The sequence below is a fragment of the Amblyomma mixtum genome, chromosome 8 (genome assembly GCF_055824585.1).
Source record: "Amblyomma mixtum isolate Tamu chromosome 8, ASM5582458v1, whole genome shotgun sequence".
NCBI lineage: Eukaryota > Metazoa > Arthropoda > Arachnida > Ixodida > Ixodidae > Amblyomma > Amblyomma mixtum.
Genome location: NC_143019.1, coordinates 57,078,860 through 57,095,751, shown reverse-complemented (window position 1 = coordinate 57,095,751; position 16,892 = coordinate 57,078,860). Strand labels below are relative to the sequence as shown.

Genomic DNA, 16,892 nt, shown 5'->3' with positions numbered 1-16,892 from the left:
AACAGCCATATCAGTTTTTAGAATTTCGAAAACGCCATTACCTTTGGCGCTGTGTCTCGACAAAATTAGGCTTTGTCGACTAGTTACGTGCACTGGAGGGTTTGCTTTGCCTGCATGCTTTCTGAAGCGCATGTATTTTTGCACGATGCAGCCAAATTTTGTCCAGCCACAGCGGCGAGAGTGATCGCGTTTTCGAAATTTTAGAAATTGATATGGCTATTACAAACGACCCGCTACAAATCGCTAATTGCAACCAGTTGCCTACCTGTGATAACTAAAAATGTATTTATTATTTTTTTATCAAATACTGCCAACCGCCTCTTGGCAGTCAAAGCAGGAGTGGATGCATTGCTTTTCAAACATTGCCGAGTTGCGTTTAACAGCGGCAAGGAAACACAAAACATGTGATTAGTAATCAGCAATGGGGAATGTACACAATCAACAAAGAGAAAAAGGTTCTACACTTAAAAAGGCCAACTGCAATGCAAAAAGCGTTGCAAAGAAATACTTGCTGCAGTTAGTTATCAGAAATTAGTTAACCAGGTTACTACTTAAGACAATTCATCGGCTTTCCGGTGTTCGCCAACACTGGCAATACTTTGCTGTAAAAGCCATATTTCTACCCCAAAAAGCCTATATTTGAAAACCTTTGAAAATCTTCTCTGGAATACCTGGTATATGATGTTCCCTTTACAGGGTAAATAGTTTTATTACCAGTGTACCTCTCGCCCCCCTATCCTTTCTACCTGTCCCCTCACCTCTCTCATTTCATTTCTACAGCCTTCCTGCTGTCCCTCTATGTCCGCTGCCCCAGCTCAGGTGCTTCCCGTAGCGATGATAGATGCCGGGGCTAGCAAAAAAATGTTCTTTGCTTTATTATTATTATTAAACGAACAACTACTACTACTACCACTACTACCACCACCGCCACCGCTACTACTCCTGCTACTGCTGCTGCTGCTGCTGCTGCTGCTGCTGCTGCTACTACTACTACTACTGCTACTACTATACTGCTACTACTATACTGCTACTGCTACTACTGCTATACTGCTACTGCTACTACTACTATACTGCTACTGCTAATACTACTACTACTACTATAACTGCTACTACTACTACTGCTACTACTACTAGCACTACTACTACTACTAATACTACTAATACCACTACTACTACCACTGCTACTACTACTACTGCTACTACTACTACTGCTACTACTACTACTGCTACTACTACTACTGCTACTACTGCTACTACTACTGCTACTACTACTGCTACTACTACTACTACTACTATTACTGCTATTATTACTGCTACTACTGCTGCTACTACTACTACTACTACTACTACTAATACTACTACTACTGCTATTACTACTGCTACTACTACTACTACTACTACTACTACTACTACTACTACTACTACTACTACTACTACTACGTTTCCTGGTCAATACTCATGCATCACAAGAAAGACGCACCCAGCTGCCTTCGTCATCTGGAATCCAAAGTGGGTGTTGAAGACATATCTGAAGAGCTTGGGTTTCGCATACTCCAGGAGACGTTCTGCGACGTCCGCTCTCCCCACTACGCGCCTCAAGTAGTACTGGCGTCTGTCACTGAACATCGGGACCAGGTAGCGTTCCCGGAACTGTTCCTCGGTGTCGCCCTGCTCGAAGCCCTGCAAGCGCAGAATGAGCGTAGGTTTAAGGCGAAGGCCTTTAATGGCTCATACTGTCGTCCGTTAACAAAGCATGTCACACGCGTTTAACTCGGGAACTAAAGAAGACAGAAGAAAACCAACGGTTGCTTCAGATAGATGAACCTAGAAGCTAAGTTTGATGACTGTAGAGTAATTAGTTAATTACAGGCACAAATGTCAAAATTGCGTCGAAATAGCGCGGACGAACGTCGATATATATAGCTACGGGAACGGTGTGACGTCACATCCTCCGGAAGCCGTCACGGCATAGTGTCCTCGGCTTTTGCCTCTCAACACTTTAGTTGCCAAAATGTCCTCGCAATTTTTTGCTTCATTTTCAAGCATTATCATCGGTAACGCGCGAATGAAGGCCCTCAGCTCTGAGCAGCGGGAAATGGCGTACGACTGGGGCTTGTATTTTTAGAGCAAGATCTCCACTCCTCAGGGTACAACTTTCGATTTCGATGTGGGCGAGACGATGATCTTCAGGGCCTCGCAAGGTCAAACGGAACTTAACTGCGTGGTGTTATGGCCCAAGGTGTGGTAGTATGACCACGTGATCATATGGCCATGATTTCGTACCTGACCTTGACATCTGATTTGATACAGTGTACACCTGACCTTGACATTTATCTGATACGGTGGACACCTGACCTTGATTTGACCTTGATACTTGATTTGAGACAACGTACACCTTAGCTTGTCCTTGACCTTGACCCTGACATTTGGTTTGAGGGAGAGGATGCCTGACGTTGACCTTGCCCTTGACATTTGAACTGAGACAGTTGAGACTATGCTTAACAGAGCTTTTGCTCGTAAACTATGTTCAAGCCACATGTTGAACCCCAGTCACTTTTTTCCTTGTCAAGAAGTAATGGCCCGTTATTAGGTCTCTAGACAGTACAAGCTTCGTGATCTTACTGGCCAAAGCCGGATATACTGACCTCCGTTAATGCGAAAAGTTTGGTGATTGTCGTTGCCCGAACCTGCGATGGGCACATACAAGAGATAACTCTCGCACCAGTTACTTTCTTCCCACATTACCAACCGAGCTCAGGCCACTATCTTAAAGGGTTCTCTCAAATTGCTCTTTAGGTGTTATCAAGATACGGCACTTACAAGACCAAATGAAAAATGGGGCGGGATAGAATCCTCAGTCCGCTAGCCAGCACTTAGACAACAGGCTCGTCATGTCAAAACATTGACTCACTCTAAACACAAATTAGCCTATATGGGGGTAAAAAGTGACCACCCTGTCCTCTACCACACTCCCTATTAGAAGCAAAGAATTCTGCCCAAGCCCGGCGGTAAATTTCTATCGCTAACATTGCAGAATTCTTAAGGTTTGCAACGGACACAAATTCATTCTTCAAAACATGCGAATTTCTACCAGTCATGATGGTTTTAACCGAGGTTTAAATCTTCTTTGTTTGCTAACCTCCAGACCTCTGGAGGCGCGTTTAGAAGCCTCCTCTTATCGCTCAAGTTACTAAGCTTTGCTGTGGGAACATGCTCCGTTGTTAATAGTCAGCACTGTTCCTTATATGTGGTGACCGAAATATACCCTGGCACTTCGGCAGCGTACCCTGCCCCTAAAAGGGGGTACGCTAGAGTACAGATCACTCCCTTTTTAGTTCCATTATAGGCTAATTCGTTTTAAGAGTGGAGTGGACTCAGGCTTCCCTCCCCACCGTGTTCACTCTGTGTTGTCATTTCTCTGCGGTATGATTATGGACACGGGATCGAATGTAGTCAGTCTATGATAAAGACCTTCAGCCGTACACACGGTTCCGTCACAAAGTATCTCATAGAACTTTTCACGCCCTCATATTCCAACGCTTTACTCCCAGTTCATTCCTGCAGCAAGCGCATATCCATAATGATGTTTCCCGCCTGCTGTGTACTCTATCTTTTCTGGGGAAGGGAGAGTGCGTCTTTCACGAACGGCATCGTTTACTCTTGTGCCTGTGTTTCTCGTCGCCCGTGGGCCCACTTTTGCGTTTGTGTGTGATTTTTCCTACGCACATGTGTGCGACGGGGGGGAGGGGGCGGGGGGGTCGGAACAGTGCGGTGACACTGAAGCGCTCGTGGCTAGCCTGGGATCGGGTTTCGTCGGCGGCGCCTGCGAGGCGAGTTTGGGAGCGAAAAGGCTTGGTCTGAGAAAAACGTCCGGGCCCCCTCGGCAAGACAGTGGCCTCTTCGAAGGCAATGAAGAGAGACGTTTGTTCCGTGTGTTCTGTCTAACCACTCTGTGTATCCCTACAGTAAAGTTAACGCAGGTCCGTCTGTCTGTCTGTCTGTCTGTCTGTCTGTCTGTCTGTCTGTCTGTCTGTCTGTCTGTCTGTCTGTCTGTCTGTCTGTCTGTCTGTCTGTCTGTCTGTCTGTCTGTCTGTCTGTCTGTCTGTCTGTCTGTCTGTCTGTCTGTCTGTCTGTCTGTCTGTCTGTCTGTCTGTCTGTCTGTCTGTCTGTCTGTCTGTCTGTCTGTCTGTCTGTCTGTCTGTCTGTCTGTCTGTCTGTCTGTCTGTCTGTCTGTCTGTCTGTCTGTCTGTCTGTCTGTCTGTCTGTCTGTCTGTCTGTCTGTCTGTCTGTCTGTCTGTCTGTCTGTCTGTCTGTCTGTCTGTCTGTCTGTCTGTCTGTCTGTCTGTCTGTCTGTCTGTCTGTCTGTCTGTCTGTCTGTCTGTCTGTCTGTCTGTCTGTCTGTCTGTCTGTCTGTCTGTCTGTCTGTCTGTCTGTCTGTCTGTCTGTCTGTCTGTCTGTCTGTCTGTCTGTCTGTCTGTCTGTCTGTCTGTCTGTCTGTCTGTCTGTCTGTCTGTCTGTCTGTCTGTCTGTCTGTCTGTCTGTCTGTCTGTCTGTCTGTCTGTCTGTCTGTCTGTCTGTCTGTCTGTCTGTCTGTCTGTCTGTCTGTCTGTCTGTCTGTCTGTCTGTCTGTCTGTCTGTCTGTCTGTCTGTCTGTCTGTCTGTCTGTCTGTCTGTCTGTCTGTCTGTCTGTCTGTCTGTCTGTCTGTCTGTCTGTCTGTCTGTCTGTCTGTCTGTCTGTCTGTCTGTCTGTCTGTCTGTCTGTCTGTCTGTCTGTCTGTCTGTCTGTCTGTCTGTCTGTCTGTCTGTCTGTCTGTCTGTCTGTCTGTCTGTCTGTCTGTCTGTCTGTCTGTCTGTCTGTCTGTCTGTCTGTCTGTCTGTCTGTCTGTCTGTCTGTCTGTCTGTCTGTCTGTCTGTCTGTCTGTCTGTCTGTCTGTCTGTCTGTCTGTCTGTCTGTCTGTCTGTCTGTCTGTCTGTCTGTCTGTCTGTCTGTCTGTCTGTCTGTCTGTCTGTCTGTCTGTCTGTCTGTCTGTCTGTCTGTCTGTCTGTCTGTCTGTCTGTCTGTCTGTCTGTCTGTCTGTCTGTCTGTCTGTCTGTCTGTCTGTCTGTCTGTCTGTCTGTCTGTCTGTCTGTCTGTCTGTCTGTCTGTCTGTCTGTCTGTCTGTCTGTCTGTTTTCTCTCTGTTTTCTCTCTGTTTGTTTGTTTGTTTGTTTGTTTGTTTGCTTGCTTGTTTGTTTGTTTGTTTGTTTGTTTGTTTGTTTGCTTGCTTGTTAAAGAATGCGTCTCCGTGCCTTCGCTGTCTCCAATACTCACCGTCGCAAGATTCCAGTCTCACATTTCACACCACTGTCCTTGGCACTCACCACGGCGAACTCGAGCACTTTCGGGAAGGTGTATCTGAGCGTGTCGTCGACGTTCTGCAGTTCCCGGCTGCTGCCGCTCAGGCCCCACAGCTCCAGAATGAAGCACAGCGTCAGCAGGCACGGGGGCAGCACCCAGCTGAACAGCGGCATGCGTCTCTCGCGGTACGCGTGGATGGTGCGCTTGATGAAGACGGCGCGAACGCGTTCGATCAGCGACGCGTCCGAGCACGTCTTGGTTACCACCATGTTCACCAGGGGCGCTGCGCATTTCCAGAAGCATGCCCTTACAAAAAAACCTTTAGAACGTCTATACTGTCTAAAAGTCTATAGACTGTCTATAGACATATCCTAGAGAACAGTATATAGGTAATACAAATGCCATAGCAATACACTTGTAGCAGACTTTCGTCTATAGAAAGTCTATAGACTATCAGGAGCCCTATACGCTTAAAAATATAAAACCTGTCCTTGGTGGAACACTCCGTACAATGAAATTTTGAGGAAAGGAAATGGCGCAGTATCCGTCTCGCATATCTCAGTTGGCACCCGAAACACGCCGTAAGGGAATGGATAAAGGAGGGAGTGAAAGGAGAAAGGTAGAGAAAATTCAGGGGGCACTTTGACTGTCTAAAGTGTGTAGAGGCGAAAGCGTTTTCCGCACCCCTTTGCCTAGGTGACACTGGTGACGTCACCACTTGATGACGTCACAAATAATTGATGACGAAGTAATGGCAAATTACTAATTAATGACTAATTACTGATTAATCACTCAGCATTGATTAATCACGTACAAGTGCGCGTTTCTCATGTGCTCCCGAGCAAAGCTCGCAGACTTGGAATCCGTCGCCTCGTTCTTAAGAGTTTTCCCTACATTCAGCGTGGAGTTCTGGTCATGTGACTGCAAAAATTTCTATTAAACTGCGGTCCTTTCCACGCGCCAGAAGCCTTGCAAGCTTCGTGGCTCTGCAGTTTCTTTCAGAACTCATTACTCCTAACCACCTGCCTTCTCATCGCTGATAATTTTGAAACCGTTGAATAGTCTGTGAAATCATTAATGGTGGGACCGTGAATCACCATGCAGACGCAAATTAGGGAAATTGGGCAACTTCTTAAACAGCGCCGCCGCGGTGGCTCAGCGGTTATGGTGTTCGGCTGCTGACCCGAAAGACGCGAGTTCGATCCCGGCCGCGGCGGACGAATTTCGATGGAGGCGAAATTCTAGAGGCCCGTGTACTGTGCGATGTCAGTGGACGTTTAAGAACCCCTGGTGGTCGAAATTTCTGGAGCCCTCCACTACGGCGTCTCTCATAGCCTTAGTCGCTTTGGGACGTTAAACCCCATAAACCAAACCAAACCAATCTTAAACAGCAGCTGGTGAACCTGTGCGATTTGTGAAAAGCAGCAAAAAGCATTAAAACGTCGACGTTGGGCTAAAAGCAAGGATAGGTTCAAGGGGCAGTTTGTGCTTATTTTGCTAGAAGTATTAGCCACGACAGCCATTACGCTTTCCAAATCCTTAATGCGGACAAGGATGAGAACTGCTGCAGACTAACCACATTCGCGCCCATTCGTTCCTTAGTATTCAGCGTAGCGTGAAACGGTGGACAATTGCGGAGGTTATACCCTTTGCCTCCATAACGGTGGCGTCTTCGTCGAAACCCTCCGGTGACTTGCGTAGTTGGCGGTGCACGTGTTGATCTTCTCCCACACGTATCAGGACGTCTTCCAGGGAAGTGACCGAAACACCCACCGACTCGATGCCCAGCTCGTCGGTATGCTTTTCTATGTCCTGCGTGTTACAACATGGAAAAAAAAAATGAGTTCACTCTCTTCTACGCTCTGCTATTTGCCGATCGCTGCAGGTTAATTTCTATTCTGAAAGAGAAGCACTGTCGGCGGCTGGTAGCCTTAAACTTGGAAACATCGATGTGGCTTGGTACCTAGTCCTTGCTGAGCGACTAGAACTAAGTCTATAGTGATGTGCATTTGTACGTAAATAGCGACATAAAGGTGCCAACGTAATTAGGCAGAGCCAGTTTTTGACATTAAAGGAGTATTGATACCTGATTTTGGTGTCATGTTTTATTCTCTACAATAGTGCGGAAGACACTACTATGCATGAATCGCCATGTAGTATTCGCCTACGACCGCTAAATTATTTATAATCGAATATTTCTGTAATGTTGTTTAGGTTTTGGTTTCAACTGCCGACCGATGGCTGTGACGTCAGAGAGTGGTTTTACGTCACACGAGGCATGGAAAAACGTAGATATAATCAGTGCTTCATCATTTTAATCCACTAAAGTGTGGAAGCCAGCCTTCCTCAAGATCCGGAATGACAATGTATGCAGACGTAGTGATTATATTGCAGCTTTTTCCTGGCTCACGTGACCTCTAAACTCATTTTGACGTCACATTCATCGGTCGGCTTTAGAAACCGAAACATCACGAGAAAAAAATTCGATTATAAGTTATTTAGCGGTCGGTGTAGAATTCCCCATGGTGTTTCATGTATAATAATACAATACGCATCATTACAAACAAGAAAACACGCACCAGAAAGCTAGGCGTCTATATTCCTTTAAACTTCATGAATCGCCTAAGAGGCAGGGACATATTAATGTCCGCAATTGAGGTCGCCACAGTCAAATATAGGCTCACTATACTTTTTGACATCACCTATAACATACCTTCGCGCGCATGCAAAAAGACCTGCATTTCTATACACCTGCGCTTATTCCTCAAACAAACTTAGCAATGCCGCCTAACTTGTGGAGTGCAGTATACATTCCTCGTCAGCGTTAGCTTAACTACTACTACTCTATGACCGAGGCCTCTCTCCATTATCCCTCCAACTCGCACGGCTTTGTTCAACCTGCGGCCACCTCATCCCCGTAAACTCCCTAATTTTATTCTCCCATGTGCCTTTCTGTCGTCCCCTTCTACATTTGTGTAAGGTATCGGTAGCGTTCGCGGGGGTCATCGGAACGCGGCTGGGAGCACTCAAAGCGGAGCGTCTCCTTTCTTGGAACGCGGCCGCTCGCGAACGCGCCGGGAAGTACGGGTGTCCACCCGACACGCGATACCGAGCACGAATGTATATTTGTGTTTATTTTCATTTGACACGACCGTGCGTTTGGGTTTGTGGAAAGGGCGTTTTGCCCTACGGAAGCTGGAGGGCTGGCCAGGCTCTCGATGAACCAATCATGTTGAGAGCACAAGATGATTGGATGCTACGGAATGTGGGCCGGGCCTTGAGGGCTTTAAAACCGGGCGCCGGAGCTGGAAGCAGGGTTCTGCGCTAAGGTCAGATGCAACGCATCTTCGGCAACGCCGAGAGGGGCCTCCCCTAGTGATTAGCCAGATCCGCCCTTTTTGTTGTTTGTCTTGTGCCGTTAATTTGTCTCTAGTGCCTGAACTTGTATCTATGAACCTGTGTGATCTTTACTGGCGCAGTCGACAGGATCCTGCGGCCATCGGAAGACGGCGCAGGAAGAAGACAAGGCAGGGAGAAAGGTGACGACAAGGCGACAGGTCAGCGTTCGTGAACGGACCTGCGGAGACACGGCGGCAAGGACGCAAGGACCACGGCAGGTGTCCAGCGACGCGGGACTGCGTCCGGTCAAGGAGGCAGCGCGTCGAGAACTCGACAGTCACCGGCGGGTCGCAGCAAGGCGACAGCAGCGGGCACAGGACCAGCGGCGTCCGACAGCTCATCGCAGCGTGCGGTGAAAGTGGAGGTGGACTCCGACGCCAAGGAGCTGGCAATGCGGATCGACGCATCGAAACCGTGAGTTTCCTTGGTCGCATTGTTCACGTCCCTGTGTTCGAGCCGGTAGGACAGTTGAGGGATACAGACGGCGGTATGGAGAGTTATCCATGCCAGCCCTCACTCGATGTGAGGTATCGAGTGGAATTGGCGAAGGCGCGTTTAGCTTACTATCAGGCTGAGCTTGCAAAAGTTAATGGAGGAAAGGCGCCGCTATGCGAGGAAAAACCTCCAGATTTGCAGGCGTTGGAAGCAAGGCGCCAGCAGCTAGAGCTTGAGCTGGCTAAGCTCAAGGAGTCAAGGAGAGCTAATCAACTAGGCAGGGAGAACTGCTCCGAGTCCCGAGCAGAGAGGACGCAAATGTCGGAAGGCAAAGGCAAATGCCTGTCAAGCACAGGTAAAGAAAACCAGGCAGGAGTAAAAAGTGAGCCAGATTTCTGCGAAGCTGGAGTCGCAGTTCAAGAAAGCAGCCTGACGGAACGCAGCGTCGCGGTATCAGAGGCGGTGAACGCGCACGCCGACGACACGGCCGCCCAGGTTAGCTCAATCCCAAATGACACCAGGGACGCGGACGCGTGCTCAGGATTGTTGGAAGTGAGTCTCACAATTCCAGAAACGCAGTCTCAAGCAAGCTGCGGAAAAGAGCATTTAGCTCAGCAGGGAACGGCCAGCGACGACAGATGTCAGATCGCGGACCTAGTGACAGGAGAAAGTCTAGCGTTGCTGGAACCGCACACTGTGTCGGTCATAGGGCATGAAGGGCCCCGTAGCGTCATTGATGGAAAGAGCGTTCCATGCGAGCCAGGGAACGGAGGCGGGCTTGCTGGGCCGACCGGGCAGAGCGCCACACAGTTGTGGAACGCACCCGATGTGTGTCTGGCCAGGTCATTTGAGTACCCGGAAGTGAGTGGCGACTTGCCGCAAGGCAAGCTCGGGTCAGGCGACGGCGAGTCAGCTCGTGCAGCAGACGATGCCACGAAGCCGGCCAGCGTCTATCAAGCAGGGAGCGGCGATTTAAATGTTTGCCCGTGCAGGAACGGTGCAAATAGCTCCAAACGCTCCAAAGTACCAGGGGACAGGCGCATAGCTTTCACAGTGAATGTCGGCGCGTGGAACAGTACGTTCCGTGCTGCGGTACGCCAAATTATGTTCAGCAAAGCCGGCCGCACTGTTACAGCTGAACTCGGCAAGAGAGATGTTCCTTACGCAGCACGCGGTTCGTACCGGCGCGCCAGAGAGAGCGGGCCCTCAGGTGCGTCATGTAGTGAGGGGTTTGGACCCATCAAAACCCGGGACGTTTTTGATCCTGGAGGGCACCATCTTTTCAGTTCGCGCCCCGTTGTGGCGCCAGCCTAATGAGTGAGTTACCGTTTAGGCGTTAATTGTGTTACTGACAACACGTGGTGGCTCGAATGTACACAGGGACGCTCGGTGCGACTAAGGAGGCTCACGTGGCCCGTATCAGTGCTATTGAACGCTCCAGTCGCGAGTGTCTGTGTCTGTGTGCTCATTCGCGAGCAGGACGACGGCGTGCATGCAGGCGAACTGGGTGCAACGCACCAACTTGGACGCTGTGTTACGGCGCACGGCAGGCATGCCACTGTGTGTATTTAAGTGTGCATTTTGAGTAATGTTGTGTTGGTGCCCGTGTACAGTGTTGTTTTTGGTTTTGTTGGTGCAACTGGTCGCAGCGCGACAGCTTGGGCTTCGGTGAATGTGCTGGTTTTACAGGTGTGAAACGCGCATTTGAATGTGTACGTTTTGTTTATGTTGTGTCACCCGAAGGGTAGTTTCGTGTCAGACACCGATCCCTTTTGTTTGTAATTCTAAAAGTGCCATTTGAGCCCTTTGTAGAATCTTGGGAAGGGCGTGTAAGGTATCGGTAGCGTTCGCGGGGGTCATCGGAACGCGGCTGGGAGCACTCAAAGCGGAGCGTCTCCTTTCTTGGAACGCGGCCGCTCGCGAACGCGCCGGGAAGTACGGGTGTCCACCCGACACGCGATACCGAGCACGAATGTATATTTGTGTTTATTTTCATTTGACACGACCGTGCGTTTGGGTTTGTGGAAAGGGCGTTTTGCCCTACGGAAGCTGGAGGGCTGGCCAGGCTCTCGATGAACCAATCATGTTGAGAGCACAAGATGATTGGATGCTACGGAATGTGGGCCGGGCCTTGAGGGCTTTAAAACCGGGCGCCGGAGCTGGAAGCAGGGTTCTGCGCTAAGGTCAGATGCAACGCATCTTCGGCAACGCCGAGAGGGGCCTCCCCTAGTGATTAGCCAGATCCGCCCTTTTTGTTGTTTGTCTTGTGCCGTTAATTTGTCTCAAGTGTCTTAACTTGTATCTATTGTACATATTTGTATATAAATCTCCAGTCATTGCCTTTTTCATCCCTGCGGCTCTATTCATCGAGAGACCGTCTCTGACGGGGCACCGCTGGTGCGAAGAGCTTCAGTCTTCGAGTTGAAACCAACCCGTCTCTGGCGGGGCACCGCTGGTGCAATAAGGAAGACGAAAGAACCTGTGTGATCTTTACTATTTGTTTTCGCTCGGAGTCCATTCTGTTACGTAAGGGACCATCGGTTATCTTGTCTTTGCGTTACGTGTGTTGTCCATGCCCATTTCTTGATTTCGACTATACCATTACCAGCTTTTGTGGCAACCGTGGTGGGATACAATGTCGTTGCTATGGAGGCCGCCATCTTGGATTCTATCGGTGGAAGCAGCGTAACTCGAAGGCTCGAAACGCGACCGGTAGAGCTAGCGCTCCAAAACCTTCGGGGGTCGGGTACCTTGAACATGGCTATGATGACCTTGGTCGCGATGATCTGGCCGAGGAGGAAGACTGCCTCGTTCACCGAGTCGCTCTGGACGCGCGCCTTCGAGGCGTACTTGCGCAGCAGCTTCTCGATGGCCGGCACGTTGCACTTGGGCAACTTGTTGATCTGCATCCGGTAGCCGGTGCTGAAGCGCTGCTTGAGGAACGTCGGCGACCCGCAGCACCTGCAGGCAGTGTTTCCCGCTTCGTGAAGGATCCTCGCATGAGCTGCTTAGAATTTCTTAAAATGAAAAGTAGGAGGAACCTCGCACTTGCTCGAATGATCTTGGTAAGAAATGTTATGTCATCATCATCATCATCAGCCTGATTGCGCCCACTGCAGGGCAAAGCCCTCTCCCATGTCTCTGTAGTTAACCCTGTCCTTTGTCACTTGCGGCCACCGTATCCTCGCAAACTTCTTAATCTCATCCGCTCACCTAACTCTCTGCCGTCCCCTGCTACGTTTGCCTTCTCTTGGAATCCACTCTGTTACCCTTAATGACCAGCGGTTATCTTGCCTTCGCATTACATGCCCTGCCCAAGTCCATTTCTTCCTGAGTTCGACTATATGTCATTAACCTGCGTTTGCTCCCTCACCCACTCTGCCTTCTTCCGATCTCTTAACGTTTCACCTATGATATTTCTTTCCATAGCTCGCAACCTACGTTTATCGTCTGTGTGCATGACGTTTAGTCTGAGCTGCGACAGCCAGAGGACAAAACAAAAACTACGCTTGATGGTGCTTAACTCCTCTTGTAGGCTTTGGCAAATATTCGCACTGTAAATCACAACTGTTCCTCGCGGTTTCATTTGTGACGTTCTTTTTTCTCTTGTTCCACCCATCTCACACGTAAATCTGTTGCCGTCGAGAATACCCTCGCTCCACAGCGTGCGCCATTGTATTGTGCGAGCTCTTGGCATGGTCTCCCGGATCCAACCTCGCTGCGCCCACGCGCCTTGGGACGCACTCGCCATTCCGTGACGCGGAGAAATTGCGCAGCGAAATACCCTCCTCTCCACGGAGCTACCACAACGCCATACCCTCTCACAAGTTCAAGCTGTCACCAGTGTCGCCTCACCCACGCGATGCTCTGTGTAAAGGAACTCTTTACGTACGTAAACCCTGCGACGACCACGCCGCGATCGCCAGAGCCATCCCTCGGGCACGTCGAGAACCCTTAGTGAACGTGACGCGGAGACGCGGTGACACGAACCTAACATGGCCGCTGTAATTACATGCTTCGCGTGTGTCCCCGGCGGATGCCCTGCCGCCAACAGCTCTAGCTCTAAAAGTGATGCAATCCTTATAACAATTTTTTCGTTCACTTTACTTCCTTCAATTTGCGCTTTGAAAGAGCGCCGCAAAAGTGGCACGCCAAGATGACATCGTTTATTGGTCAGGAACTGCGCCCAGTACTTAAGCACCCCGCGCCTGAAGTGCTACAAGCTGCGGGCAGCACTCAGCATTCTCTTTGACGCATGCGCGCAACTAAACACCATGTATTCGCTATCACAGTTGTAAGTTCAGGATTTAGTTCCTCGCATCTTCCCCACACTTCTGACTAATCCCCTATGGGTCATTATATTCCCCCCAATTCCTTTATCTCTAGAGCGATACCTTATCTGTCCCCCAATTCATACCTTATGCCTCCGTTGGCCAGGATGGCGACCCGGTCTCCAAGCACGTCCGCCTCGTCCAGGTGTTGGGTGGTGAGGAAGACGCAAGTGGTCCGCCGCAGCTTGAGCAGCAGCTCCCACAACTCGTGGCGTCCATCAGTGTCCATGCTGGTAGTTGGCTCGTCCAGGATCACCACCTGGGGGCCCGGAAATATATTGTAAAGGGTCGGTAGTGTACGCGGGGTCATTGGAACGCGGCTGGGGGCGCTCAAAGCGGAGCGTCTCCTTTCTCGGAACGCGGCCGCTTGCGAACGCGCCGGGAAATTCGGGTGTCCCCCCGCCCCGCGGTACCGATTCGCGCACGTGCTGGCACGAATGTGTATTTGTGTTTGTTTTTATTTTGTGGTGGAGAGGGTTCTTCACCTTACGGGAGCTGGAGGGCTGGTCAGGCTCTCCCTAAACCAATCATGTGAACATTGTAACATGATTGGAAGCCACGAAATGCGGGCCGGGCCTTTAGGGCTTTAAAACCGGGCCCCGGAGCTGGAAGCGGGGTTCTGCGCTAAGGTGAGATGCTATGCATCATCGGCAATGCCGAGTAGGGGCCTCCCCTAGTGTTAGCCAGTTCCACCCTTTTTGTTGTTTGTCCTTGTGCCGTTAATTTGTCTCGAGTGTCTAAACTTCTATACGCTGTAAATATTTGTATATAAAACTTCAAGTATTCCTTTTTGTTATCCCTGTGTCTTCAAGTCTTCAAGTTGGAACAAACCGTCTCTGGCGGGGCACCCCTGGTGCAAAGAAGACGAAAGAACCTGTGAAACTTTACTTATATATTGCACAACACCCCGCAGATTCATTTTTTTTTTTCCGCAGCGCATTATGTCCAGGAGAAAACAGTGTTTTCTACTTTCGACAACACAGTAGTAGATGCAGAATAGCGGCCATTCCACTCGAAAACTCGTTTCCCCTGCGTACCTCGGGCTGCAGCTCGGCCATACTTTCGTCCGTGCTATATGGAGAGATGACTTATGGGCATCCCTTATGAATATAGCTCGTGGCTGGCGCCACCTAGCCAGTGAATTTATGTACGAATAATTTATTCTGTATACTTTTTTGCAGCGAGAGCTGTTAAGCGCCCGTTCCTGGCTTTTCCGTCTTAGTAGTAGTAGTACTATGTCGCAGCAGTCGGCGTAACCGGTGAGTGCAATGCCATGGGAACTATTCGGCCGGGGGGAGGGGGGGGGGGGGGGAGGTTGGTTATCTCGGAAACCACACGAAGTGTAGTTACCCTGTGAGGAGCTAGGACAACTGGGTCATTCTGGAAGGAAGAAGGTATGGCGAGAGCGTGAAGGCTTAATCGGCGGGCGGTTACCACGAGAACTGCTGCAGGAAGATGGTCACCAACGAAGGAGGGTTGCCGCGGCAGAAGGAAGGTATGGCGAGAGAGTAAGGGGCAAGCGGAGGTAGATGGTGCGGGTTTCACCAGGAAGTTAGTTATCCTCGAAGGAGGAGGGTTACCGCGCAAGGAAGCTGGTTTGGCAAGATTGGTTTATTGGTTTACTGGGGTTTGACGTTCCGAAGAAACTCAGGCTATGAGGGACGCCGGGGCTCTTTAACGTGCACTGACATTGCACAGAACACGGGCCTCTAGAATTTCGCCTCCATCTAAATTCGGCAGCCGCGACCGGGATCGAACCCGCGTCTTTCGGGTAAGCAGCCGAGCGCCGTAACCACTGAGCCGCGTAACCGGAAACTGGTTGCGGCATAAGCGCTCGCCACGGTTATAGTTTGGGTCAAAATGAAAAATGTCGCCCCTAGCAGTATTTTTATCTGGTGTCGTTGGCTTTGACGGCTTTTCAACCTTTCCGCATGCGAGAAGCTTAGAGCACACCGATGCATCATATTCTCTATTCATTTTTCAGAATACAAAAAAGAATTATGTTCAACTGTATCCCCCACGAATCAAAGTCAAAGGCAGCCGCCCCAATGTGGCTGCCACCTTATTTCTGCTGCCGATAATCGCCGCTATGTTTCGCCACCACGCGCCCATTTTCTGGAGCAGAATACATTAATAAACCTTAAGGTTTCGGCCACCTCCTTTGGCTTTCAGTCATATCTCGCTATGTTTCACAGGGTCCCTTTAATACAACTTCAGGTGTTCTTGGTTGCCGCAATCCCATTGGCAGTATTTGCAGCAAACATCAGAGGTATACTTACAAAGCATATTTCATAACTTTCTCAAAATACATTTCTCATTTCACAAGCACAGCCGATAGTAAAAATGCAAAGCACTTAGAAGGCTAACATTAGCATATGAGGCTTACCCACAAGATGAAATACTATAATGCAATTCAATACATGTGACCACTATGATGTGACGCAAATATCCATTGAAATGCTTACGATTGCTGAAAAAAAAAGTTAGCGGTTCAACTCTGCCGAATTGAGTTTCACGGCCCGAAAGCTACATAAGCTCGATTAAACGTGGTTATCTTTAGTACATCTTTTATAGTTTATTAATTCCCCCCGGCACTTCAAAGCCGCTTATCGACTTCACTGATTGGCTCGATGGAGACAGACTGATCGATGGTCAGCCTTGCTGGTCTCACTTTTTCGCTGAAGAGCACGCTCACGGCGAGCGATGTCTGGCGGATGGTCAGAAGCTGTTTGCCGCAATGTTCGAAAATGTAGTTCACTATACGTGCACTCCTCAGTGCGCTCTCCTTCCTCCATTCAAGCGCACAGCCCTGGTTATATATACCCCATACCTGACGTCACAACTGTGAATTGAATCACGTGACACAACGCTATTACCACGTGGCTTTCTTACTGTATCTTCCGACAACTTGCAAAGTCAAAATTTAATGTCAAAGTTCAAGGTCAAAGTTCAAGGTCAAAATAGTCCATTAAGTGGACCACACAAGGTTAGGTATATGTGCATATCAGCACTAGCCATGACGTATCTCAAGGTCATTTCAAGGTCATTCGGAGGCTGATGGCGAAATGCGTCCCGGCTATAGCAGTGTAAATTTCGGTACAAAAACTCATAGTGCCGTGCCCACTCAAATGACTGGTTAACGTTAAAACTCTCCATTATTTGGTGTTAGCGAGGAGTGCGCTGGGAAGTGTTCCATCTCCGGTCCTACCTTTGGTGTGCCCACGATGGCAAGTGCGGTGCAGAGTCTGCGCTGAAGGCCAGCAGAGAGGTCAACGGCCAGCACCGTGCGGTAATCCGCCAAGCTGGCATCGTTCATGAGCGTCCAGACCTCTTCCCGAGCCTTGTCCAAGCGCACGCCTTTTAGCTGCAACGATGCGTTTTCGGCCTGTT

The 16,892-nt window shown here is 49.6% G+C and overlaps 2 protein-coding genes across 3 annotated transcripts in view; one reads left to right on the top strand and one right to left on the bottom strand.

Annotated features, from left to right (window-relative positions):
- The window catches only part of LOC149332560 (MAP/microtubule affinity-regulating kinase 3-like), a 634,516-nt gene that overhangs the window by 294,231 nt on the left and 323,393 nt on the right, over window positions 1-16,892 (top strand). The window lies entirely within an intron of this gene.
- Window positions 1-16,892, bottom strand: part of LOC149332566 (phospholipid-transporting ATPase ABCA3-like) — a 60,767-nt gene that overhangs the window by 21,726 nt on the left and 22,149 nt on the right. Inside the window, exons 10-15 of the mRNA XM_089558190.1 lie at window positions 16,711-16,866; window positions 13,589-13,761; window positions 11,922-12,132; window positions 6,984-7,149; window positions 5,361-5,620; window positions 1,481-1,680 (exon numbers count right to left, since the gene is read on the bottom strand). Coding sequence (XP_089414316.1) covers window positions 1,481-1,680; window positions 5,361-5,620; window positions 6,984-7,149; window positions 11,922-12,132; window positions 13,589-13,761; window positions 16,711-16,866 — 1,166 coding nt within the window. The remainder of the gene's footprint in view (window positions 1-1,480; window positions 1,681-5,360; window positions 5,621-6,983; window positions 7,150-11,921; window positions 12,133-13,588; window positions 13,762-16,710; window positions 16,867-16,892) is intronic.